The sequence below is a fragment of the Rhincodon typus genome, chromosome 1, assembly GCF_021869965.1.
Source record: "Rhincodon typus isolate 14 chromosome 1, sRhiTyp1.1, whole genome shotgun sequence".
Lineage (NCBI taxonomy): Eukaryota > Metazoa > Chordata > Chondrichthyes > Orectolobiformes > Rhincodontidae > Rhincodon > Rhincodon typus.
The window spans coordinates 173,906,460-173,932,592 of record NC_063332.1 but is presented as its reverse complement, the minus strand read 5'-3'; the positions used below and the strand labels follow the sequence as shown (position 1 = coordinate 173,932,592).

The 26,133-nt window shown below is 39.7% G+C and overlaps 1 protein-coding gene across 1 annotated transcript; it reads right to left on the bottom strand.

The window, feature by feature from the left end:
* Positions 1 to 789: 789 nt before the first annotated feature.
* Positions 790 to 22,919, bottom strand: eif4eb (eukaryotic translation initiation factor 4eb). The gene is made up of 7 exons (XM_020515994.2): positions 22,835 to 22,919; positions 15,299 to 15,405; positions 12,860 to 12,955; positions 7,673 to 7,736; positions 5,197 to 5,310; positions 4,538 to 4,677; positions 790 to 1,922 (listed from the first exon to the last, which is right to left on the bottom strand). The coding sequence occupies exons 1-7, from the start codon at positions 22,850 to 22,852 to the stop codon at positions 1,808 to 1,810; spliced, it is 654 nt and encodes a 217-aa protein (XP_020371583.1). The 5' UTR covers positions 22,853 to 22,919; the 3' UTR covers positions 790 to 1,807.
* Between the last annotated feature and the right edge of the window lie 3,214 nt (positions 22,920 to 26,133).

Genomic DNA, 26,133 nt, shown 5'->3' with positions numbered 1-26,133 from the left:
CTCTATGTGGGAAATACAACAGAAACCTCCAGCCTCCAAAGAGAAAGCATTCATTTCTCCTTTGTTTGAAATGCATTGTTAATATTTTATTTTCATTCATCCTTCCTTCTCCTATTGGGCTGTTTTTGAACAGTTTGAGCAATGAAAGACAATTATCTTCTCAAGGCAGGCTTCTTCCCCCTATTAGGGCTAAACAATTTTCAGATCATTAACATGACCGAACAATAAACTAAAAATGTATTCCAGCATTTACAGTTTCAAACAGGAAGCAGAGCGAACAAAATTTTCAAGAAAGAAGTGGTACATTCAAAAGCAGTGTCTTTGACATAAGAAGATCTAAAAGACTACGGTGTTCTCTAAATAAATCTCACAATCCTTTAGGGGTTGGAACTTGCAACAGAAACAGAAGTTAATTTCATGAACGTGCATTTTACTTAACGTTAGTCTTATCTGAATGTGAAGAAGGTCACATTCGGTCGCTTGCTGTCAAAAAGTTGAGAACTGCATCTACTTCGCATAAACAGAAAGACTAAATTTATGAATATTCAGTGATGAAGCCAATGTTTAGCACAGACAGCAACCATCAGTTTTAAAAATGTTGACAAAAATAGAATAATTGAAAAATGGATTTCTACTGAAGATGACAAAAATGGTCAACTACCAGCTACTAACTTAGTGACATGAAGCATGCTCTGTATCATTCAGTCCTTAACCAACTAGCTTTTGTTGATAAGTGTGTTGGTCACTGCTGTAACAAACTGAAGATTGAATGAGACCACAGCCACTGAATGCAAGAAATTTCACTGTACAAGTTTTATTTACAGTTCTTGTTTTTACACTTTTAATACGTTCGCTTTTTGGGACCATTTTCCTAATTCAGCCTTTATAACCAATGCAAAATAGATTCTTCTAAGGATACAAGTTTTAAAATACAGCATAACAATACAAAACATATAGAGGATTTCAATATATTTCAACATCTCGAGCAAGGAATGTAATTATTGTATTGCAATCTAAAAAAACAAAATACACTTTTTTTTGAAGAGAAACCCACACACTTGCCCAAAAAGTAAAAATCACTACTAAACTGCAAAAGCTTGTTCAAAGTTAAAGTTTAAATCAATCTGTGAATTCTGTATTAATGTAGCAGGATTAAGTAATGCACATGACAAATTTTGAATACTACCAATTTAAAACTATACGCCCAGTCCCAAACACGCATTACATCTCATGATCTAATTTAAACCAAGCTGATATCAGAGCTTTTTAAAATTTGAAATCAATGAATAAATTAAACCTAACAGCTAACATCAAGCACGGATTACAGCAACTCGTCTGTTTGCTGCTCAAAACAAAAGGTCAGAACTGAACTAAATTGCTAAGTACTACAACATTCGGACAAGATCTTCTTAACCCTTTCCCTTCCAAAATTACTAAATGCTTATACAAGCCCCATCCCACCAAAGAAAATTGAAATTGTGCTGTATTTAGTGTAAGGAAAACTATTCTTCTCCCAAAACAAAAACCTACAGCTTTTTAAAATATTTCACTTCACAAGTTATACTTAAACACTTTTGGAAAATTTCTGGAACCAAAAGATTCATAAAACATTTTGAAGGGAAAGGGTTATTTCACAGAATACTGAACAAGGTCAAATATAGAAAACGGACTGAAAACTTGCAGACTTATGTATAATATTAGAATGAAGTCCCACTCTGCTTACTAGAAGCTTTGGTTTAATTTGAAGTGTAGATTGCTTTACGCGTCCAGTCTTCTAGTGATGAGCATACAACTGATGCCTGCCTTCTCAAACAACATACCTGTTCTTGGTTGTTGATCCACTTTTTGTGGCAGTGTCTGTATGGGATTGGTAGCCAATCACTACTTTAGGAGGAAGCCCTAACCTTTCCTTGTAAATTCTCCTGTTATGAACACAGAAAAGCACAAATAATTAGCATATTTTCATAATTAATTTAGAGCTAATAACATTTCCTTAAAATAATAAAATGAGTTCCAAGTAAATAGCAAACCAATTACTGCTTCCCCACCTATCCATCATCATGCTTTACAATCTATGGTGATATTCATCACATCACCTTTGAGCTATGCTAGTACTGCTCCCATCAAGCTGTTTAATCCAGGAACAGAAGCCAGATATTTCCCTCCTCCCCACATAGCTCTTCCCAGTTTAATGTCACAAATTAGTTTATATACAATACCTGCTCAAACTCAAGCCCAGCAGTTCTAAGCAGCAGAAAATGGCTGCCTTTTTGATTTGTTTAGCTCGAGTAACAGTAATTGTTCAAAGTTGAGGATAATAATCCATTCAATAGCTTCAGCTGACATAGTGTGAATGGTTATGATGCCATCAGGAATAGATGTGTCAGGGCAGGTTTCAGTATGTGGATACGGTCTGCCTTGCAATGGTCAGTCACAATTTGAGTTGTTTCACTTATGAAGCAAGTGGCCACATCTTCCCTGACCCACCCTCAAGCAGTTGGGATTTTCTTGGACTTCATGGTACAGTCACCAGGTTGCAGTTGGTGATGCTTGCGGTTAACCAGTCGTAGCATCCAGATGTCAAACTGATGTCATTCTGTAGGGTGTAAAGTGTTTTTACCAGTACTATGGCATTTCAGGTGATTGCATAGATTGATACAGAAGACACAGAAGCTTGAACACACACGCACCAACAAGTTGAACAGCTTCTTCCCTGCTGTTAATTGGCTTATGAACAGACTCTCTAACTTCAAATAATGTTAAGCTTGCTAATGTTGATCTTGCTTTGTGCACCTCCTGTGCAGTGTAACCTGTATGCTTTGCTCTGTCTAAGCAGTCTTAGATCTCTATGTCCTTACTTGCTATGATCTGCCTGTACTGCTCACAAAACAAAGTTTTTCACTGTACCTAGGTACATGTGACTATATTAAATCAAATCGTTTTAGAGGTCCTTTGCCAATGGTTATTCTTTGGAAGAGGAAGTTTCCCCCGTGAAAATCAAGAAGTTGCCTTTTAATTCATTTGTGGGATGAGGCCATTGCTGGCTGGCCAACATTTTATGTCGATCTCTATTTATCCTTGAGTTCAACATTAACTCGGCCAAGACAGACCCCATATCAGCGAGACAATGCTAAAATATAATTAACTGCCTTTGGTACTGTTGTAATGTAGTTTATAAATGAATGGAGTGCCATTGAAATTTAGGGATTTTGACTAACTTTTAAAAATCTGATTTGATGTTGACCATGTGATTCCACCACACGCAGACAGGAATCAAAAATGCAATGATTTCAATCAATTTTGTAGTTTTCTAACCCACATTAAAATAAATTTATATACAAATGATAACAAACTTAAACATTTCATGCTATGCTAACAGAATTAACCTCAACGAAACTAAAATTTATGGGATTATTCGCATACATCCCCTGAATCCTCAACCTCAGTACTCACCAGCTTGTCTCGTCAGTGTTCTTATTTTGCCACCCATTACATTTGGGCTATTGTGCGTTCCTATATCTAACACTTTTTGACGTGCAGATTACCCTTGACCAACGTTCAGTACAGCCTCAGTCAATGTTACCATTATGTGGCTCTCCACAATCTGTAGGTTTAGCTCCAATCATCTCCTGGGTTACATCCAACTTGAGATGCCTGACTATGCCTACATTTTGTTTTTAATTCAACATGGGACGTGGGCATCACAGGCTGGCCAGCATTTATTGCCTGTCCCTAGTTGCCCTTGAACGGAGTGGCTTGTAAGGCCATTTCAGAGGTCAGTGGAGAGTCAACCATATTGCTGGAGCTCTGCAGTCACAGGTAGGCTAGACCAGGTGAGGATGGTAGATTTCCTTCCATGAAGGACATTAGTGAACAAGATGAGCTTTTCCGACCAAAGATTCAGTAGATTCTTAATTCCAGATTTTGTTTTATTGAATTCAAATTCCACCATCGGCCATGGTGGGATTTGAACCCAGGTCCCCAGAACATTGCTAGATTATTAATTCAGAAAATCAGCCAATCATACCACTAGGACATCGCCTCCCTAACTCTTCCTCAACCAGTAATTCTCAACATGACAGCAACATTCTAAGAGACTGGATCAGCTTAATTAAAAACAAACATGAATAAAGGTCTGAGAGTTAATTTTCACATTTAATGCATTTCTACCCAGTCAGCACAATGTGTAGAGTAATGAAATTTAGACAGAAGGCTAATCCAAAAGGCAGGTTTGAAGGATGAGCTACAATCAGTTTTCTTTCCAGCAAGACACTGTGTTATAAGGACATCCTTTTATATATAAGTTACTTGCTTACTCTTCAACAAGCAAAGAGATGCCTACCGCAAAGCTGAATCTGCTGTGTGTAGTTTAAAAAGAAAGCTCTCCCAAACTTTAGCTCACAGTGTTAAGGAGAAAAGCAAAACATTGCCTTGCTTAGATGCTGAATCGTGACACAATCTTCCCGAATGGCAGCTTGGAAAAAATTGCCAAGAGGATAAAATGGTAACAGTCAAAGTATCTTTGAGACTCACTTACCCTATATATGTGATAGATTCTCTATTTTCACAATCAGTAGTCCATATTGCTATTTTGTCACCTTTGTTTCTAACATTAACTACTGCACCACAAGCATCATCACTATGTTCATCAAATGCTTCTCCTATAAGGCACAGTAGCTATTTTTTGGGGAAGGGAAGGAGCAGAAGTAAAGAAAAAAAAGTAAAAGGAATTAGTGAATTATAGTGCCAGCTATGCAAGTTTAAAACAAAAGCACTTAAAGAAAATCCCACAAATTATGCATTTTGAAATACCTTTTAAAGCCCAAAAGATAAATTATCTACAGGATGAGATAAAACCAAAGCCCATCTGCCCATCATCCTGGTGAAATAGAGATCCCACTGCACAATTATGAAGAGGAACAGGCCCATTCCTCCAAATGCATTTAATAATTTAATCAACAAACAGGTTATCTCAACATGAGCCAAACTGCTGTTTGTAGGATCTAGCTGGGCACAACTTGGCTCCAGCATTTGATGTCTTATATTTAGGGTGTATTAGTTACTGTTATAATGTAGGCAAGCTCCCAAGGTAATGGAGAAGCTAAGGGAGCATTACAAGAACCAAAGTGCAGGAGCTAGAGCATGTAGAATTTAAAAAAAAAACTGGACAATTCTAGGAAAAGGGAGCATACTTACAGTTTCTAGCCATATACGATCCAGATCTGTTTTTCTCTGTTGTTTAGAAAGTGTAAGCAACCATCGCCCTCCTCGTTTGTTTTTTTCATCTTCCCACATAGGTTCAATACCATCCTACACAGAAAACAGGGAACTCACTACTTCACATAAAAGAAAATTCAAGCATGAGAAAAATACTATTTGCTAATGGGACATTAATTTTCTCCCAAATTAAAATTGATCCCTGCTGGCTGATTGTGTAAGATATACAGAATGGGCATATCTTAAACTCCATTGATATAAAATATCCAGCTGTAGACTACTCCATATGCATTAGTAATCCAACTTGCAAATGTCTACAAAATACAAGTTTTCTGGTTGGTTATTTTCTTTGTGACATTCTCTGCTACAATTCTGAATCAAAAAACATCTTAATATTTTGGAAAACAGATTTGGTGGGAGTCATCACTAGGGAGACTTTATTACAATGGATGACACTAGATACACTGATGCATTTTTAAATGATTTTAATAGCACAGCAACTAGTGTTGGAGCATTCGGTTGCTAAGATCTGAAATGTCTGTATCTCTCGACCTTTTTTTGATGGTACTCTTTAAACATACTTCATGGCCTTATGTGGCTCGATTTAACCTTGTTTAATAATGCCCATGCACACTACCTTAGGATATTTCTTTATGTTGTTATGTTAACTTATGTTTATATAAGTTGTTGATGGTGTGAGGTGGAAGCCATCTTTCTCAATTAAACTTTAAGAATAGAAATATAGAGCAGACTGACCTAGACATTTGTAGACAAGGTCACACCTGCAGACTGACCATGATAAATTAGATTTGCTTGTCAAATTGTTTAGTCTTTTTATTGACAATAGACATTATAGGTTAGATTTCTAAACATGCCAATTAGAAACATGAATGGTTCCAATTGTTGAGAAAAGCACATTTTAAAGTACAATTGTCTCAATTATCAAAAGACATTTAAAATATACAATATTTACAGCATCGAACCTAGCCAAAGTAATAACTTGCTCTGAAAACATCTTATAAGTATGAATCCTTGCTTGTGTGGGGAGAGATAGCTCTGGGCTAGAAAGCCAGGGTTCAAGTCTTACCTGCCCCAGAGCTGTGTCATAATACGTATGAAAGGAGTGATTAAAAACATCTATAAAGTAGGAGCACAGAAACAGGCCTAAAAGCCTTTCCTGGTTCACAATCATGTGCATATCTGGGCCTCTTCCCAACTCATCACCTTGTCAAGCTTCCTCTTAAATGCATTTAGACTATTTGTTTCAAATGCTTTACGTCTTGCTAATTCCTTTATCTCCTTATTGAAGCGTTTTGGTCTGGATAATGCAGTTGACATACAGTCAGTTCAATTACTAGAATTGATAATTGGAGCCCAATGTTAACTGTGTAAGTGAATAGATATTGAAGGAGTTAAAATTGGGCCATTGGAAGTCTGTACGCTGACATGAAGTATTGTGTTGCTGACATACATCAAGTCATTTGAAAAATTTCATTCACACAGTACAAGAAGTATGCCCATGATTGGGACTTCTAGGTCATTGTGGATCAATTTCCTCCTTTCTTTAAAGTGTCAATAACTAGTACTTTGCTGCATCTTACTGCTTCTGTGCAACATTTTATTTATAAATAAATCTAACAGGATTTATGCTAAATGTGATGTTCTAGAATATCTTTACTGCTTAATACAGAACATCCTACATAGTCTCTGCAATACTCCAGGCATAAGGAGCATTTGCTAAGTCATGTGGTTCACTGCCCACTCACTACTGTCTTCTTATATAAAAACCGCCTTTTTGTAAGTTTGGACCAAAACAGATGGACATGCATTACCTCATACTGAATCAAAAATTCAAACAGATAACTGACCAAAAGTAACTTAAGGACATAAAATACTATTTAAAGTAGACTTAAAGGGAATTGATTTTCATTTCCACAATCACTATTCAGCACTGCAACCTTCAACACAAGTGCAGTAGATATCAGATGTTATGCATTCCAGAACAAAAGGAATCTTAGTCACATCTTGGTTTTGACTGTAATATAAACCTCACTCTCCCCACTTCTCTCCAAAATGAATAGTAATAGGACCATACAGGAAACATTTAGTTAACAAATGCTTTGGGAAAGTTTGGACTGAAAATGAGAGAAGTTGGAGACGAGGTATTACATGAAGCTACATTATCTGGTCCCAGACAAAATTGGTGAAGATTAACTTGATGACCTCAGCTGTCAGTGCAACAAAAGTAACAGTGAAAAGAAGTCTTTTGGCAATAATAACTATGTAGTGACTTTCAAGTGAGCAAATATGATCTATGAAATGGAATGTTCAGCAATGTAATTAGTCAAAAGAAAAGACTTCTTATTAAACAGTTATTAGTATTTTAGATATAGATGTCATAACGCAAATGGTAAAAGGGAATTTCAAATCTTTTAGAGCATAAACATCATCTTACCTTGAAGAGAGAGTAATCGCAGCCTGATATTAAATTACTACAGAGTTGGATATGATTGTAAAGACTGTGAGATGGAGAGAAGGAAGAAAAAAAGGATTAGTCAGAATTCAGGATGCAAAAATGTTGCACTAATGACCCATTGTTAAGATCAATACTGGGGAGAGAAACTTTGTGTTTTCTATGTTACATAGCTGCACATGTTGAGCTTTATTGATTGAACTGTTTTGTATGTGCGTGACTCCCAGTCTACAGACATCCCCTTCATTCCCCAAAATGCTAAACTCCACACATTTAGATATATTCCTTGATTTAGTCTGTTAAAATCAAAATACTCTGCCTTTCCATGACTCAATATTATACACCCCAGCTTAACCAAATTCTTCAGCTGGCCATCTGCTAAGGGAGGTCATAGAGTATCATAGAATGCCTACAGTGTGGAAACAGGGCCTTTGGCCCAACAAGTCCACACCGAACCTCAGAGCATCCCACCCAGACCCATCCCCCTATAACCTACCTAATCTACACATCCCTAACACTATGGGCAATTTAGCACGGCCAATCCACCTAACCTGCACATCTTTGGACTGTGGGAGGAAAGCGGAGCACCCGGAGGAAACCCACGCAGACACGGGGAGAATGTGCAAACTCTGCTTTAAGGTAATCTAGAATGGACAGCATGCTTTTGTTGAACGATGAGATTGTTAAAGTGTTCTTCAAAAACTCAAATGGCTAACTGACACCTGCTACAAAGGTGAATGGTACAGCCAATCATAAAATCAAAGGCGGCTATTAGGAAGACGAAGGGAGATCAGTGGACCCCTTTCACCTCCAAAGAGTGATGTTAAATAATTTCTCTGTGGTAAAAGGCTGCTTTTAACTACTTATGAATGGCTTTGTTGGACCTCTCCCAAAAACACCTTTTTTTAACCAAATCAAAATGGTCTGGAAAGACCATACTTCTTTATAATCTAAATCAACGAGCCACACTAGCCTATGAGCAGCACGGTGGGTCAGCAGTTAGCACTGCAGCCCCACAGCGCCAGGGTTCCAGATTCATTTCCAACCTCGGCTGACTGTTTGTGTGGAGTCTGCACATTCTCCCTGTGTCTGTATGGGTTTCCTCCAGATGCTCCAGTTTCCTCCCACAGTCCAAGGATGTGCAGGTTAAGTGGATTGGCCATACTAAATTTCCCATCGTCGCTAGGGTGGGGAGTGCAGGAATAAGATAGGTGGTTGGTCTGGGCGGGACGTTCTTCAGAGGGTCAGTGTGGACTCAATGGGCCAAATGGCCTGCTTCCACACTGTAGGGATTCTATGATTCTAGCATTCAGATAAAAAGAAGAACAGACTTAACTTTCCAGACTAATTCTGCCCCATCAAGGGGTAGTACAAGGTCATTTACTGGCCTATTTGTTAATCTTCAGTAAAATGGTTCAAAAAACACCAAATTTCAAAAGAAGCAAATTGATTAAAGTCTTTCACCCTATTTACTGGCTGTTTCTTGTTATGAGTCATACTTCCCTTCAGTGAAGAGAGCAAGTTAGAAGACAGAATATTTCCAATTTGACTTTGAAACCCAAGACAAATGAATACTGGATACAATTAGAGGCAACCAAGGTCTCAGCCTCAGAATTAACAGATCTGCATGCAGAACAGAGAGTTGGACAATCATCAATGCCAAGAGCTGTTAACGTAAATGAAATAAACTGAAGCGCACAATCCAGAAAGGGTAGAGTCCACTCCTGTTACTTTAAAGTTGTTTACCATTTTTAAAAAATCTAAAAGTTCAAATTCAGGTATGTACAGAAACAAACAAATCTTACAGGAGAAAACTTGAGCAGAAAATGCTTTCCAATGTAGTTAAGAACTACTATAATGCAATAGATTGCTGTACCCAAGGCAGATAATAAGTGCACATATCAATTTGTACTTTTTACAGGATGCAATGTTGACCAACCTGTGGTGTTGACCAACATGAATACCACATTTGAGGTATTGGTGAAAAGTACAGAATACAAACATTATTATTAGACCATAAGACAGAAGCAGAATTAGGCCATTCAGCCCATCAAGTCTGCTCCACTATTCGATTATTGACTGTATGCTTTGCAACCCCATTTTCCTGCCTTCTCTCTGTAATCCTTGATCCCCTTACCAATCAAGAACCTATCTAGCTCTTTAAATGTTCTCAATTGCAATGAGTTCCACAGATTTACCATCATCTGGTTGATGAAACTCCTCCTCAAGTCAGTTCTAAAAAGTTGTTCCTTCACTAAGGCTGTGCCCTCGGCTCCAAGTCTCCCCTACTAGGAGAAATATCTTCTACCAAGCCTCTTAGGATTGGTTTCAGATGCCAGCACGTCCTTCCTTAGATACAGGACCCAAAACCGCTCACAATATTCTAAAAGCAGTCTGACCAGAACCTTATACAACCTGAGCAGTATATTTCTGCAATTGTATTGCCTCTTGAAATGAATGCTAACATCACATTTCCCTCCTTAACTGCATGTTAACCTTAACAGAATCTTGACCTAGGACTCCCAAGTCCCTTTGTGCTTCAGATTTCCAATGCCCTCCCCATTTAGAAAATAGTCTATGCCGCTATTCTTCCTACCAAGGTGCATAACCTCATAATTCCAATCAATGTTAGTATAGTCATGGTTTAATTTTAATAATCCACACTTTCACACTCATCCACATCCATACTTCAAAAAAGTCCAGAGTCATCCAACAATGAATAAAGTAATAAGTAAATCCAGCACTGAGCCTTGTATATCTTGGACCAAACTTTGCAATCTAGAAATTATGAGGTCGGTGCGTCAGTCCACATTAGGATCAGCCACTTGAAACATTTCATGCACTCAGTGCGAACCTCAGTAAGAGTTCTAGCCTATCATATGGCGAGAGTTCAACAGGAGCAACACTATACAACCCATGGTCCCAGATGGTATCAGGAAAAACTGACAAGGGCCACTATACATCAAATCTGAACATGGCTTACAGATTCTGTCATAACCATTAAAAATTCTGGAAAGGAGAAGAAAATTGAAAGCATTTGTAATAAATAAGAATACTTGTTGATCGAGAAAAAGGAAGATGCAACTATTTATATAACAAAACAGTCACTGACTCAGTGACATGTACAAAGAACAAAGCACAATACAGAACCGGAACAGGCCCTTTGGCCCTTCAAGTCTGCGCTGACACAGTTTTTCCTTCCATACTAAAACCGTCTTCACTTACAGGATCTGTATCCCTCTATTTCCTTGTGTTCGTCCTGGTGCTTCTTGAATGCTGCTATTGAGTCTGCTTCCACCACCTCCTCTTGCATCGCCTTCCAATCACTCAACACCGTTTGTGTGAAAACCTTGCTTTGCACATCTCTTTTAAACTTTCCCCATCACACTTTGAACCTGTGTCCCCTAGTAATTGACCCCTCCACTCTGGGAAAAAGCCTCATACTTTACACTTTAACCAGGCTATTTACAATCTTATAAACTCCTCTTAGGTCACCCCCTCAACCTCCTGCTTTCCAGTGAAAACAAACCCAATCTAGCTAACCTTTCTTCATAGCTAAAATTCCCCATACAATAAGTAATGAATTGTATAATACAGTATTCAGGTGAATTGCATCATTCAGACAGAATATCTACTTGTGTGCAACTTAATGGTTGTTGCATCATGGTACTGTCTGTCATAGATACAGCTTTAGACGCGCGTGCATCATTTTGACAGCACTGCAACTTTTTTTTTTACAATGCCACTAAGTTGACTAGTAGTTTCTCCCTTCATTTTAATAACTGTATTATGATTTTCCGTGTGAGCTGACAATCTACAAACTGGTGCTTGTAAAAACTGAACACTTTACATATGCCATTAGTGCAACTCTTTAGCTGGCTTACATTCCTCCAAATTACGTTTTTTTTTAAAAAAGAAAGACATTGTAATCATAGTACAATTATTAAAATGAAGTGGGTCCATAGGTCAGTCCAGGGAGGACGGACAGGTCAAGCGGGCAGGATGAGGCTAATAGGTAGCAGATGGGGGTGGCGCTTGAGGTGGGAGGAGGGGATAGGTGGGAGAAAGGACAGGTTAGGGAGGTGGGGACAAGCTGGGCTGGTTTTGGGATAGGTCACCGACTTATCCCCTCCCTAACTCCCCACCTACACTCACCCTTACTGGCTCCAACCCCGGGTCCTTGACCTGTCTGTCTCCTCTCCACCTATCTTCTCCATTATCCATCTTCTATCTGCCTCCCCCTCTCTCTCTATTTATTTCAGAATCCCCTTCCCCTCCCCCATTTCTGAAGAAGCGTCTAGACCCGAAACATCAGCTTTCCTGCTCGGCCTGCTGCGTTCATCCAGCTCTACACCTTGTCATCTTTACTTTACTACTACTTGTATGATTCCTTAATAGATCTATTAATGACTACATTACATTCGTGGCCTGTAAGTCTGATCTCCCTTTCAAGTGGAAACATCTTTTCTACATTTACCCAATTGAACCACTTCATAAATCTTGAAACAAAAACAGAAATTGCTCTTCTGAAGAAGCGTCAATGGATTCAAAATGTTAATTCTGCTTTCTCTCTACAGATGCTGCCAGACCTGCTGCGTTTTTCCAGTAATTCCAGCAGTGATTTCCAGCATTCACGGTTCTTCTGGTTTTTCCATAATCTTGAAACCTGCTTTCAGGTCACCCCTCATTCTTTTTTCCAATCTGCTCAGTCTGAACTCTTAGTTCTGACATCATCTTTACGTGTTATATCCAAAACTTCTTACATTTTGGAAACTGTCATTCTATATAGCATTTAATGTGAATATATTTTTCCCAAAGTGCATTGATCGCCAGATTTCCCATTACTGTTTGCTGTCAAAACATCTCCCAGTTTACCTTTCACGATTGTATTCTCAATCCTTCAAAATTAGTTTGTCTGCTCCAACCTTTAACTATGGTCTTTCTTTAATTGATGACTTTTTCAATCTTTTTTTTAAACCTTATGTTGTAAATGCTAAGAAATATTCCCCTATGCTCACTTCTAACTTATAAATCATCAGCAAGATTCTGAAAAACTGATCATCTCTCGTTTCTTTGTTAAGGGAAGCTGCAGAAAACCAGAAAGGAAAGATCCCTCCCTACCCATAATAAAAGGTACTTCTCAGTTTATAATTTTTTGTCTTTACTTACGCCCAAAAGTCTTCCACTGTATCAAATTTGGATATCAGACGCAGATTTGCTTGCCAAGTTTTATTTTTGTCATTTTTGAAGAACCAAAGTGCCCATCTATAAGAGAAATTATACAGTGGTAGTAATGAAAAGTACACAGTGACAAAGAACAAAAGTTTTAATTATGGTTATTGGGAAAGTTAAGATGATGGTTTCCCTTTTTAGAAAGCAAAATAAAACTCCTACAAGTAAATAGGGTTGAAAATAGATAGATGGACCCAAGCAATCAAGAAATATACTGTTGTTCCAAACTGTCATGAATAAATGTAAAGTATTAATTCTGGACTTTGTAGCAGACAGAATTTTCAATCCGGGATAAGATGCATTTTCAACAAAATGCTTTCTATTTTGGGTAAAATTTGACATATTTTGAAAATTCCAAATTTCAAATAAATAATTTGCACGGAGAGATTTTCTGAAACATATTGAGATTAAGCAAATTACAATTCAAGTTATATACCATACCAACACTGCAGATTTAATATAAGAATAAAATTGTATTTGCATACGATCTTATCACTTCCTCAATATCTTAACTAATGCATTATTTTAGAAGTAACTCATTATTATTATTATTTATGCAAATATGACAGACAACTTGCAGAAAATAAGACTCGAAAAACAGCAAATTGCTATTAATCGGTTTCTGGCATTGGTTATTGAAGGAGAAATCTCAATTAGGACACCAAAAGAACTCTTGAGGTATTCTGAGTAACATTATGATCCACTGATCAGGTTACTTGATTTTATGTCTCAGCCAAAAGACAAAACCTCCAATGCTACAGTACACTCTGTACACTTGTTGAGATGCCAAATCAGAATTTGCTCCTAAAAGTTAGAATAGGAAGGAAGAATTATAAACTACAGAAGAGACCCTCTGGCCCATTGAGTCTGAACCGCCAAAAATATACTATTACATACAATAGTTCCACTTTCCAAACATCTCAACACTTAAGTTCTCCACTTCATTACAGGTATATTAAGTGACAGCAACAAAGTCTGGCACATGGAATCTTTCACTGTCAGTATTAAAATTACTCCAAGAATATTCACAGGTAACTGATGGATACTAACTCTCTGCTAGTTCTCTTTCTACTCAATGCATGAAATGTCACACCTCTAACTTAAAAAAACTTCAAAAAAATCACTAAAAATGGCCAAAATGTTGGACTTTCTCAATCAATGTGCTTGAAGTTCTGTTTAGAGCACAGTCAAACACTAGCACATCAGTTTAACGCTGGCTACATAAAATCACATCATAGTACATGCCTGTGTTCTGGATCTAATTACTTCTTGAACATTTTGACAGTAATCACCTTTTAAAAAAAATTTCAAATTGAGTGCCAAATTTAGAAGGCTATGAAAGCTTTGCCAAACTCTGTTCGTAATTGGTCTCAAACTGATGAGATGCAAATTAAGACAGAATGTTGCCTTTTGACGATAAGACATAGGAGCAGAGCCATTCAGTCCATCAAGTCTACTCTGACCTTCAATGAGATCATGGCTGATCTGATAATTCTCAACTGCACTTTCCTGACATTTTTCCGTCAAAACCCTCAACTTCCTTACTGATTAAAAATCTGTCTATCACAGCCTTGAACGCACTTAAAAGACCCAGATTCAACAGTCCTCTGCAATATAACTTTCACAGATTTATGACCCTTTGAGAGAAGAAATTCCTCATCTGTCTTAAATGCGTGTCTTGTTATGCTGAGATCATATTCTCCAATCCTAGACTCTTCCACAAGGGGAAACGACCTTTCTGCAACTACCCCGTCAACTCCCCTAAGAACCCTCTACATTTCAATAAGGTTGTCTCTCATTCTTCGATCTTCCAATGAGTAAAAGCACAATCTACTCTACCTCTCCTTGTAAGACACAATGTCTCCATACCCTGCATCAGCCTAATGAACCTTCTCTGGACTGCCTCCAACGTCAGTGCACCTTTCCTTACATAAAAGGCTGAAAAATGTTCAGTTTTCCAGCGGCACTCTGACAAGGACCTGGTATAGTTTTAGCAAGACTTCCCTACTTTTATAATCCATTCCCTTTGAAATAAAGGCCAACACTCCATTTGCCTTTCCTATTATCCATTGAATTTGGATGCTATGTTTTGTGATTCATGCTCGAGGACTCCCAAATCTCTCTGTTCTGTATCTTTCCACAATCCATATCTATTTAAAAAATATGCAGGGAACAGAGAGGAGTTTGGGTTTGCCATGCAGGCCAAGTTGCTGCCACTTTAAACTCAATGGAAGAGAATAATGTAGTACCATTCTTCACCATTCTAACACTAAATGAACGACTATGTAAACATACTGTGAATACTTAGCAGCTACAGGGACTTATTAATTAAGCCAACAATGAAAACCATCAAATGCTTTGTTATTGTTCTTTTACCTGTTTTGTAATGGATGCTTTATATAGTGTTCAGGCTTCACTATTTCCGGACTTGCTGTCTCAGTTTTACCTTCTTCTTCTGAAGACTGGGGCTGTGTAGTGGTTTCCTGCAGAAGAGATAAATTATGGCCAGAATATCTAAATACACACAGACTTAACTGGGTATGAATTACATTACAATAAATGGTTAATGATGTGCAAAGTGGGTACATCAACAGCAAACATAATATTTAGAGATAGCAAGAACTGCCAATGCTGGAGTCAGAGTCAAGATAGTGTGGAGCTGGAGGAACACAGCAGGACTGATGAGGGGTGTAAACCCAAAACGTCTACTTTCCTGCTCCTCGGATGCTGCCTGATCTGCTGTGTTTCTCCGGCTCCAAAACATGATATTTAGCTTCTCTGACTGACCTTGCAGCTCCTGCTGGAAAGTGCACTTGTGTGAATATTTAGTTAGGACAGGGCGAAGACCCACAGTCAAAAATAGTCAACAGATGCCCAACGTTTAATTTCACACTGAGTGCTAGAGTTATCCCAGTAAAACACATTTCCCATTGGGAGACACAAGCGTGCATTTTTCTTCTTTTAAAAGCAGCAGAATAGTTGCAACACACTTCCAAGAATGCTTGTGCCAAGATTAATACTGAAACTCCACACAAAGCTCTTTGGATTGTCTAGTAAATAACGGGGATTAGAGAGAGGACATCCATGCCTGGTGCCCTCAGGGTTAATCTCCAGTGGACGATGAGCTTTGGGTAGAAAGCATGAAGATGTGAAAACTCCGATTAGAAAATGAAAGCATGAGGAGCACCTGATGTAGAGATGGGGCCACAGTACAGAACAGGTAACAAAATACAGACACAGGATGTGAACAAGAAGAAGAATGGTAGGAAGCAAAGATGTTCTTCAATTCATGAGACAATTCAGTGCACAGAAGTTTGTCAGACTGCTATAAACAATATTTATTCAATCAGGTGTTTTCATTAAATCAAAGAAAGGAGCCAAAATTGCAGGTTATTTATTTGAGCAGAGAGAAAGCACACACCAGCAAGAGAATCCCACATGGCTTGTAGACTAGTGAGATGTGTACCACTGGTTTTCCCACTGCATGAAATTAGAACTTGACGTGCAAATGTGCAAGCTTCTGCATGGAGAAGTGACGTAAACCAGCCTCTTCAAGCTTTATCAAGTGCTACACTACTCACAGGATGGACGTAGTATAAACTGACTAGTGCAGCGAGGAGTTTTTAATTCCCACGTGAAACTTTTCATAAAAGAGGGGTCAAGCTACATCATTAGCAAATTTTGTTTGTGTAGTTGGGACTCTTCCATGCTTTTAGGGATTCATGATACTAAGCTTCACCTTTTCACTTAGTCATAATGCAATGCTCAGCGTTTCACGTGCTTGCTAAACTAATGAGCACCAAAATACAAAACTGCCAGGGGCAGAAGGGGAATTCAGAACTCAACGTGCTGAGTCCAGCTAAAGTTTCAAAAAAACAAGCATAACATATGACATTTGGCTGGATTGCTTTCTTTTGGCATGGTTGCCCCTAACACTGACTAATTTGCATTGCAAATAAACATTTATTGCTCAGTTAATGCCAGAGCATTGGCATATAGCAAAGTTTGCAGCACGATTATTACACTCTTTAGGAAGGGGGTGATAACATTATCCAAAAATACGAACATCTAAGCTATTTGTGCCTGCCATTTCTGACCACTACTTAAACCTCGATCTATCCACCTCCTCCCACAAATAAAAAAATTCCTAAAACTACATTTTATAGCATTTGCAGATACATTTAAATACCGTGCTGAGTCCACAGTAAAATTTCACATTTCAATAAGCATGATATTAGCTATAGTTCAAAAACTATGTAGCAAACTTCCTGTGAAAAGGGAACATGTAGTTAAATAGAAGACAACTTGTTCACTTTTTACATGTTTGAATTAATTCACTGCCACTTAGACATTGGAAAAATGTGAAAATGCAAACCAAAAACTTGTGGAGAAGTCAGAATTAAGCCCATGTGGATAGTTTACTTTGGAAGCTATTGTAATCAGCACTCTTTCCCAAAAACATGTTAAAGCTTTAGAAACAGGACAAATCCACCAGGAACAAAACCGAGAGAATAGTGTAGTAGATACAATGAAAAAGCAACTGTGTGTGTATCTTTAATATGGTAAAACAAAATACATGTTGGATACGACAACAAACAATGGTCACTCTGCTCATCTTTGAACGGTGTCAAATGACTTACATTCAATTGAACAGTTAAAAAAAAATCAATCAGATCTAAAAGTGCAGCACACCCTCAGTACTGCCCTGAACTGTCACCTAGACAAGATTTTTGACTCTTTGGAGTGGGATTTTAATCAATTATATTCTAAGTCAGGCAGAAGGAATGCTGCCACTAAGCTAAACTGTTCATGTTAAATCAACTGACTTTTACTCAAAAAGTTAGCAATGCATACTTAAAGTATTAAATCCAAAGCTGAGTAATCACAAACAGACAAATAAGTTTCATTATCTGAATATATATCTCATATAAAATAGCACAAGTGTAAACGTGGCATTCTTCACATATGAAAAAATATTATAATTATAAAGGTTTGAATTTGGTCCAACTTCTCAGCTGATCAAACATTTGCAGGATAAGTTTGTTTATGCAGATTAAGCAGTACTTACCTTTTAAAAATACAGTTACACAATTTTGAAAAAAAGTTGAACAAAGCTTGTGGCAGGTGAAATGAATGGTAAAATATAAAAATCAACTTAATTCGCCATTAGACATATTGTTCACAGTGAAAGCCAAAAGCAGCACTCATTATTTTTAATGGATTTCTCTAAGTGCTTACAATGCACCTGGAATTTCACAGAAATCACATAGGACCTTCAAAAAGATAACCCATGATAAGTAGAGCAACTTTAAATTAGTTAATAAAAATCATGCACTTTTATCACATTTTGTGCCCTTGAGCCATTTCATAGCAATGAATAGCTATTTTTGATATGCAAATACAGCAGCACATGGACACAGTAAGATCTAATACCACCAAATGAGGTTAGTGACCTTTCATAAAAACATAGAAGATCAGAGGAGGAGGCAGCCGTTCAGCCTTTCGAGCCTGCTCTGCCATTCATGACAATCATGGCTGATCATCCAACTCAATAGCCTAAACCTGCTTTCTCCATATAACCTTTGATCCCATTCACCCAAGTGCTATATCTAGCTGCCTCTTGAATACATTCAACGTCTTGGCATCAACTACTTCCTGTGGTAATGAATTCCACACGATCACCACTCTTTGGGTGAAGAAATGTCTCCTCATCTCCGTCCTAAATGGTCTACCCTGAATCCTCAGACTGTGATCTTAGTTCTAGACAAACCCACCACTGGGAACATCCTCCCTGCAATACCCTGTCCAGTCCTCCTAGAATTTTATAAGTCCCTCTGAGATCTCCCTCTTCATCCGTCTGAACTCCAGCAAAAACAAACCTAACCTAGTCAATCTCTCCCCATATGTCAGTCCCACCATCCCTGGAATCAGCCTGACAGACCTTTGCTGCACTCCCTCAAGAGCAAGAGCATCATTCCTCAGAAAAGGAGACCAAAACTGCATATAATATTTTAGATGTGGCCTCACCAAGGCCCTGTATAACTGCATCAACACATTCCTGCCCCTGTACTCAAAACCTCTCGCAATGAAGGCCAACATACCGTTTGACTTCTTCATCGCTGCTAGACCTCCATCAAGAGGGATGACTATTAACCAAGGAATCAGAAAAATTTTGCTGCTCTTCAAATTGTGCCAGTATACCCCATGCAACAGACAGAGGCTTAGCTGAAATTCTTATCAAAATGATATCTCTGACAATGTAGCAACACTGGATACTGCACTGAAATATCAGCCTAAATTGCGTCCTGTAAGTCCTTGGAGTGGAGTTAGAACCCAAGAATTGACATCAGCAAGAACTCTGAGACAAGATGGCACTGTTCTACGGCTCAGTCATCAAAATAAACTCTTGGCGTTAGAGCTGTTTTGTTTAAGGATATAGAAATGAGATTAGGAGATATATTTACGACCTTTACAATAATGGAAGTGATAAATTCTTTCCAGAGGCATAACTTATTTAGGATGCAAATGGATGGAAGAATTAAAAGGGCATAATTATAAAGTGGATAGGAATTAGGGGAAACACTAGGAAGTATTTCTGTTCACAGCATTACAGCCTTCTGAAGCAGAATATCAAAAGCAGAGTAAATCTGGATATCTTGCAGTTCTCTAAGAGGAACTGGACAAGTTCCTGAGACAAGAGGACATCGAGTTATAAGGTAGGTTGCAAAATGGCTGGAAGTAGAGGACTCAGTTTACTGCAAGATTACTTTCAACTGCCTTAGAAGGTTGGAGAGGAATTTCCCAGTTTTTTCTTTCCTCCCTAAATTGGCTATGGAGCACGACTTGGCATCAAATAGGCTGCACCTTTTCTGGACAAAGCAGGTTTACAGTAACCATCTACGGTGTTTCCCATCTTGCTTGTCTGCATATTACAATGATACAATCACAGTTTCACTATCTAGACTATTCCTCCTTTATTATATTTTCTAAGTTACTTATTCAGAGATGTTACTACACAACTCTGGAGCAGGTGTGACTTGAATACAGGTATCGCAGCGCAGAAGGGACACTAGCACTGCATCTCAAGAACCCTTTCCTTCTTTGTATAACCTTTTCTTTCTCACTAACACTGAGACACAACAGCCCTAGGTATGTTTTTTTTCTAGTAAATCTGTTGAGAGATGTTATGACACACCTCTGTAGCAGGTGGGACTTGATTCCAGTTCCTTCTGTGTAGAACTATCCCCACTTTACAGACAGTTAAACATTATATGACCAGTCTTACTACTAAAAGACAGTATTTTTGCCTCACATTAAAATCAATAAAATCAACAAAGGAAAACTTGGAAGTATTCTCTAATTCAATTATAACTTAAAATGTACAAAAGTTATTTCACTGAGAAACAAAGAACTTTATCCTGGATTAGGAATTAGGGATGGGGTGGTACAATGGACAGGAAGACATGAAATCACAGAAATCTCCACATATAGCACAGTTCATATTTGAATCACATTATCTGAATCAAAATGCATTCACAGTTGAAATATGTTTTCGGGTTTTGCAGTTTCTAAAAAGTGAAGTTTAGTGACATCTTAATTCTTTAATGGGACAATAGCATCACTGGCAAGCCCAGCATTTATTGCCCTTCCAAACTGTCTGCCCAAACGGGTGGCACGGTGACTCAGTGGTTTGCACTGCAGCCTTACAGCGCCAGGGACCCGGGTTCAATTCCAAGCTCGAGTGACTGTCTGTGTGGAGTTTCCACATTCTCCCCACGTCTGCGTGGGTTTTCTCCGGGTGCTCCAGTTTCCTCCCACAGTCCAAAGATGCACAGGGTAGGTGAGATAACAAGGCGTAGAGCTGGATGAACACAGCAGGCCGAGCAGGAAGGCTGACGTTTCGGGCCTAGACCCTTTTTCAGAAAATTTTCTGAAGAAGGGTCCAGACCCGAAACGTCAGCCTTCCTGCTCCTCTGATGCTGCTTGGCCTGCTGTGTTCATCCAGCTCTACGCCTCGTTATCTCAGATTCTCCAGCATCTGCAGTTCCTACTATCTCTGCAGGGTAGGTGGATTGGCCAAGCTAAATTGCCATAATACCCAGGGATGTTTAGGTTAGCTGGGTTAGATATGTGAAACGCAGGGATAGGGGAATGGGTCCGGGTGGGATACTCTTCGGAGGGGCGGTGTGGAGTTGTTGGGCCGAATGGCCTGTTTCCACTCTGTAGGGATTCTATGATTTTTATGAATTGAGTAGCTTTCAGAGGGCAGTTAAGAATCAATCATATTGCTGTGGATCCTGTGTAGGCCAGACCAGGTAAGCGTAGCAGGTTTCCATCCCTAAACAACACTGATGAACCAGAAGTGTGTTTATGATGTTACATTGTCATCATTGCTGAGACTTTAACAAAATTCAAATTCCATCAGCTGCTGTGATGGGTTTTGAATCTATGTCCCAGTCTCAGTTTTCTGCATTATGATTATTACAATGATTTATTAGATTGAAAAAACTTGCTGAGTTGTTTCTGTACAGCCAAAAGTAAAATCTTACAACTATATTAAGATTATGCTGTATTCTTTCAAGTTCATTAAGCTTTATTGCCCCATTCAGATACTTTTATTGTCTTCAGCATCCCTACCACATACCACTGAGAAGTCAATGATACTTAAAATGAATGGGTCTTTCAAAAAAATTGCTTGCATTTAGAGTTGACAATAAAATTTAAGTAAATGATCAAATACAAAGTTTTTTTTAAACACATTAAAGGATTCATTCAGAACATTTAAAAACATAGGCAAAATCAAAATCACATTTAGTTGTTTGGCCACTCAGCTGTAGATGAGTATGATGAACATAATAAAAGTAAGTGAAAGGTTAATAATCTAAGTGGTAGATCTCATTTTACCATCTGTTGGTCTGGATAGCTGCCCCATCAGCTGTCAATATTACACAGTAAATGGCTGTTCAGAGATGAACAAGAGCCAAAGATGTACACCATCCCCAATTTTCATTTCCAAACAATTTATATTTAGTGACTGGAAAGAAAAATCAACACGTGAGAAAGAATCAGAAGTGCAAAAATGGTGGAACAGCATTTGTGGGAGTACAGTCCTAAACTGTTATCACATTTTTAAAAAATCTTATTTATAATTCAGAAATTCATTTGGGAGGGTGGACCTGGAAAATGCGCTCTTACGATTTCTATCGACTTTGAATGGTGTACAAACGAAGCTGCAGGTCATGGCTTAAAGCAATATCCACTAAGAAAAACTGACAAATTTTAAAAGAAAACAATGGCAACAGCAGGGCTGTCGGATAGGGCGGGGGGAGGGGGGGGCAAGAGTATTGAATTAATCGTCCCTTTTTTTGGGGGGGGGTGGAAAATAGTGGGGCCAGAAGAGAGACAGATGAGGCGGACGAAAGAAGTAAGATTCGTGGAAGATGTATAGGGGCATGGGGAAGGGGGAGGGGGTGAAGGTGAAAGACTGGGGAGGGGGTGGGATCACCCTCCTCCTCCTCCCACCCAAACACACACACTAAGTGTCAGTCGGGGATGGGGAGGAAGGATCACCCTCTCTGGTTGGCTGGAGAGCGGGAGATTGAATGGTGGAGGCAGGTTAGTTCTGAGTGATGCCGTCTGCTCTGAGTAAGGCCTGGCCCCAGCCGCCAGCTGCACAGACAGAGCGCCATGCTGCTGCTGCTGCTGCTACCGGGCCCCCTGTGCGTGTGTGTGTGTGTGAATGTATGTGTATGGATCAGAGGTTTTGTTTCCTCTCCACAACATTCCCTCCCCGCCGGACGGTTGATATCCGTTAGTTACGCCTCCCCCCAACCCGTGACCCTCCTCCAATTCTCGGGATGTCCGTCTATGTTGCTGGCTCAGCTGCCCACTCCTGAGGTAAATGTCACTCACCGACTCCACGGTCGCCATCTTGTGTCTGACTCCAGCCTCGAGCGCACCCGCCGATTGAAGCGGCCCGGGTCACGTGGGGCCGGCCCCGCCGGCTCGGCCCCGCCCATCCCCTCCCCTCGGGAGCGCGCGACCGCTGCCCCATCCCTCCCGCAAAGGCTCACGTGACGTGCACGCGCGCGCGCGCTCCCATTTTGAAAGAAAAGGAGGCTCAAACCGACCCCCACGAGAGCATCCCGCCCCTTTCCGTACCCGCTCCGCCCCAAACACCCATAACCACGCCCACCGCGGTGGCTGTCCCCGCCCTTTCCATCCAAACCACGCCCCTTGCGGTCCGCCCCGCCCTTTTCCAACCAAACCACGCCCTTTGTGGTCCGCCCCGCTCTTTCCATCCAAACCCGCCCCCTCCACGCTAAGGCACGCCCCCTTACGACTCTGTCCCGCCCAAAGCCGCGCCCCTGAAGCTTCGCCAGCCCTGAAGGCTCACCGGGGTCCTAGATAGAGCCTACCTTTACCAAAGGTAAACTTTCCAAAGCCATTAAATCCATGTGGAGAGAGTCATTGGGAGCACAACCTATAATTTGCAGAATCTTCAACCTGTGACCAATGGGAAAATGAAGGAAACAAAATCTAGTTCTGAACTGGAAACATTCTTTTTCTCTCCACAGATGTTGCCTGAGCTGTTGAGTTTCTCGGCACTTATTTTGTTTGTTTATGATCTCCAGGATTTTACATTAAAGATAGTCTAATACCTGGAAAATAAGAATCATCATGTATTTTATCAATCATTTGAAAATAAACACATTTTCTCCCACAGACCTTAATCTCCATGCCCAAGGATTTATTTTGGGAAAATACTTTTTTTCAATTAATGCCACTATCAACTGAAAAAAATTCCTTTGAGGAAGATTACAGAGGGAAATTTTACAAATTGACAAGCTTTTCTTATCCATTCCTTAGATGCGGGCATCACTGGTTAGATCAGCATTGTATTGTGCCCATTGCTTGTTGCCCTAGACAAGGCGTTCTTGAGCTACCTTTTTGAACTACTGCAGTCCGTGGGTTATGTTTATGCCCACAGTATTGATTTCTAGGGCTTTAACTAAGAACAATGATTTTGTTCCAAATCAGACAGAATATGGCTCAGAGGGGAACTTGAAAATAGTGATATGACCATGCATCTGCTGCCCTTGTCCTCCTAGGTGGGGGAGGTCAAATATTTGGAATTTGGTGTCAATGGAGGCTTGGCAAGTTTCTGCAATGCATCTTACAGATGTAAGGAACATGTTCCCTTACTGAAGAAGGGTCCAGACCTGAAACGTCAGCTTTCCTGCACCTCGGATGCTGCTTGGCCTGCTGTGTTCATCCAGCTCTACACGTTGTTATTACAGATGTAATCTGTAGTGCCTCCTTCAGCTGCTTTGCTATGGGGTGCTCCTCAGTGTGAGGATGCATTCTCAGCACTAGCCTGATCTTCTTCCTGGAGGGCACGACACAAGTTGGCAGGGAAAGATACCCTCCCAACTGGTCTCTGCTCCTAATTTGGACAAGGTAACCTCTCGCAGTTCCATGAAGAATGCAATCAATATAGGTGTAAGGATAGGTGTTTGATCAGGATGCCCTCCTCACTTTTGTGGCTAAAGCATTGCTTTATTGACTGGAAAAGGAACACACCGTGTCTGTTGGTAACACAAGGCATCCTCCAACCTGTGGGAATGGGAAAGATTGAAATGCATCTTCTCCTCTAAGACAGCTCCCCCAGCATCAAGGATGACTTGCTTCCTCTCTAGTTCGATGGGTTCGGAAATGGATGTTAAGTCCAGTGCAAGATCTGTAGGATCTGCATAAACTTGCCAGATGTTACTTTAAAGATTAGGTAGATGGGTTGTTTGGAGGTTTGCAGGCTTCCTCCAACACCTCAACCTCACCTCTATATATTTCTGATGAAATCTCTTGATGAGTTTGGTACCATCTGAATGAGCCTTCTACATTTGGGTCAGTCACAGGTCAGGGTCTCCCATGTGGGCCAAAAATGTTTGACCTCTTCAGAGAGATGTTGAGAACATCCCTGATGTATTTCTGCATCCTCCTGTGAGATTATTGCCATAATTAAGCTCCAAATAGAGCAGTTGATTCAAGAATCTGGTGTCAGGCATTACAATCAACATATCCTACCCACTGGAACAGGTTTTGAGGGATGAACATCGATGCTGGATAGCCTTGGGAGAGGATGTTGCTTTTTGACTGGCTTTGCTGCCACTGGATATAGAGGATCTTGTCAACGCTTTGATGTACCTGCTGTAGGTCATCCAAGTTTCCAAGGCCTATAGGAGCCTGGAGATCACTGCTACTCACTGAAACCAAAACATTATCTCAGATTTCAGATCTTGGTCCTCAAATACTCTTCACCACAATCTTGTAAATGCTGAACAAGTATGTCAGAGGCAACAATGAATTTTATCTCTTGTCTTCCCTCATTGACAGGAGGCTCCCAAGATTAATGTCAGGGTTTTCAATGACATTGTGATTGTGGCTATTGAAGAAGGGAGACAAGCCCAATCTGATAACTACTCTGTGCTGTCTGCTCCAGGGAAGATCATTATGAAGATCCATTTCAACTACCTCGGTATTTAAGGAAATCATTCCAGAATCACAGTGGGTTTCTCACCATTGAGAGGCACCACAGACATGATCTTCATAGTGTGGCAAATTCAAGAAAAGTGTAAAGAATACCAGCAACAGTTGTACGTGGTCTTTTTCAACCTCACGAAAGCATTTGACTCTGTTAACTACTAAAGCTTACAGAGTATCCTCCTCAAATTTTGTTGTCCTCGGAAATTTGACCACATCTTCAACTGACTCCATGCTGACATACAAGCTGTGATCCGGAACCACCACAAAGTCTATCTCAGGAAAAACTGAGGTCAATCAGGCTATGAGGTTGCTCCAACACTTTTCTTCATTTTCTTCATTGCAAAACTTCATCTCAAATCCACACAGGCATGGAGATAATGAATGGAACTCACAGGAAACTGTTCAACCTTCACTGCCTTCATTCCAAAACCAAAATCGTTCTAACCTCAGTCACTGAGCCTCATGATGCAGAGGCTTGTGTATACCTGTGCACTCACTCAAAAAATGAGCTCCAGATCATTGTTGACTCCTTCTCTGAGATGTAGGAGAAAATAGACCTTACACTAATCACCCAGAAAACTAAGGTCCTGTTTCAAACAGAACCAGTAGTAAAACACCCCTTCATTGATTAGGAGCAATAGTGAGGTCATGTTGTGAATAGCAGATAA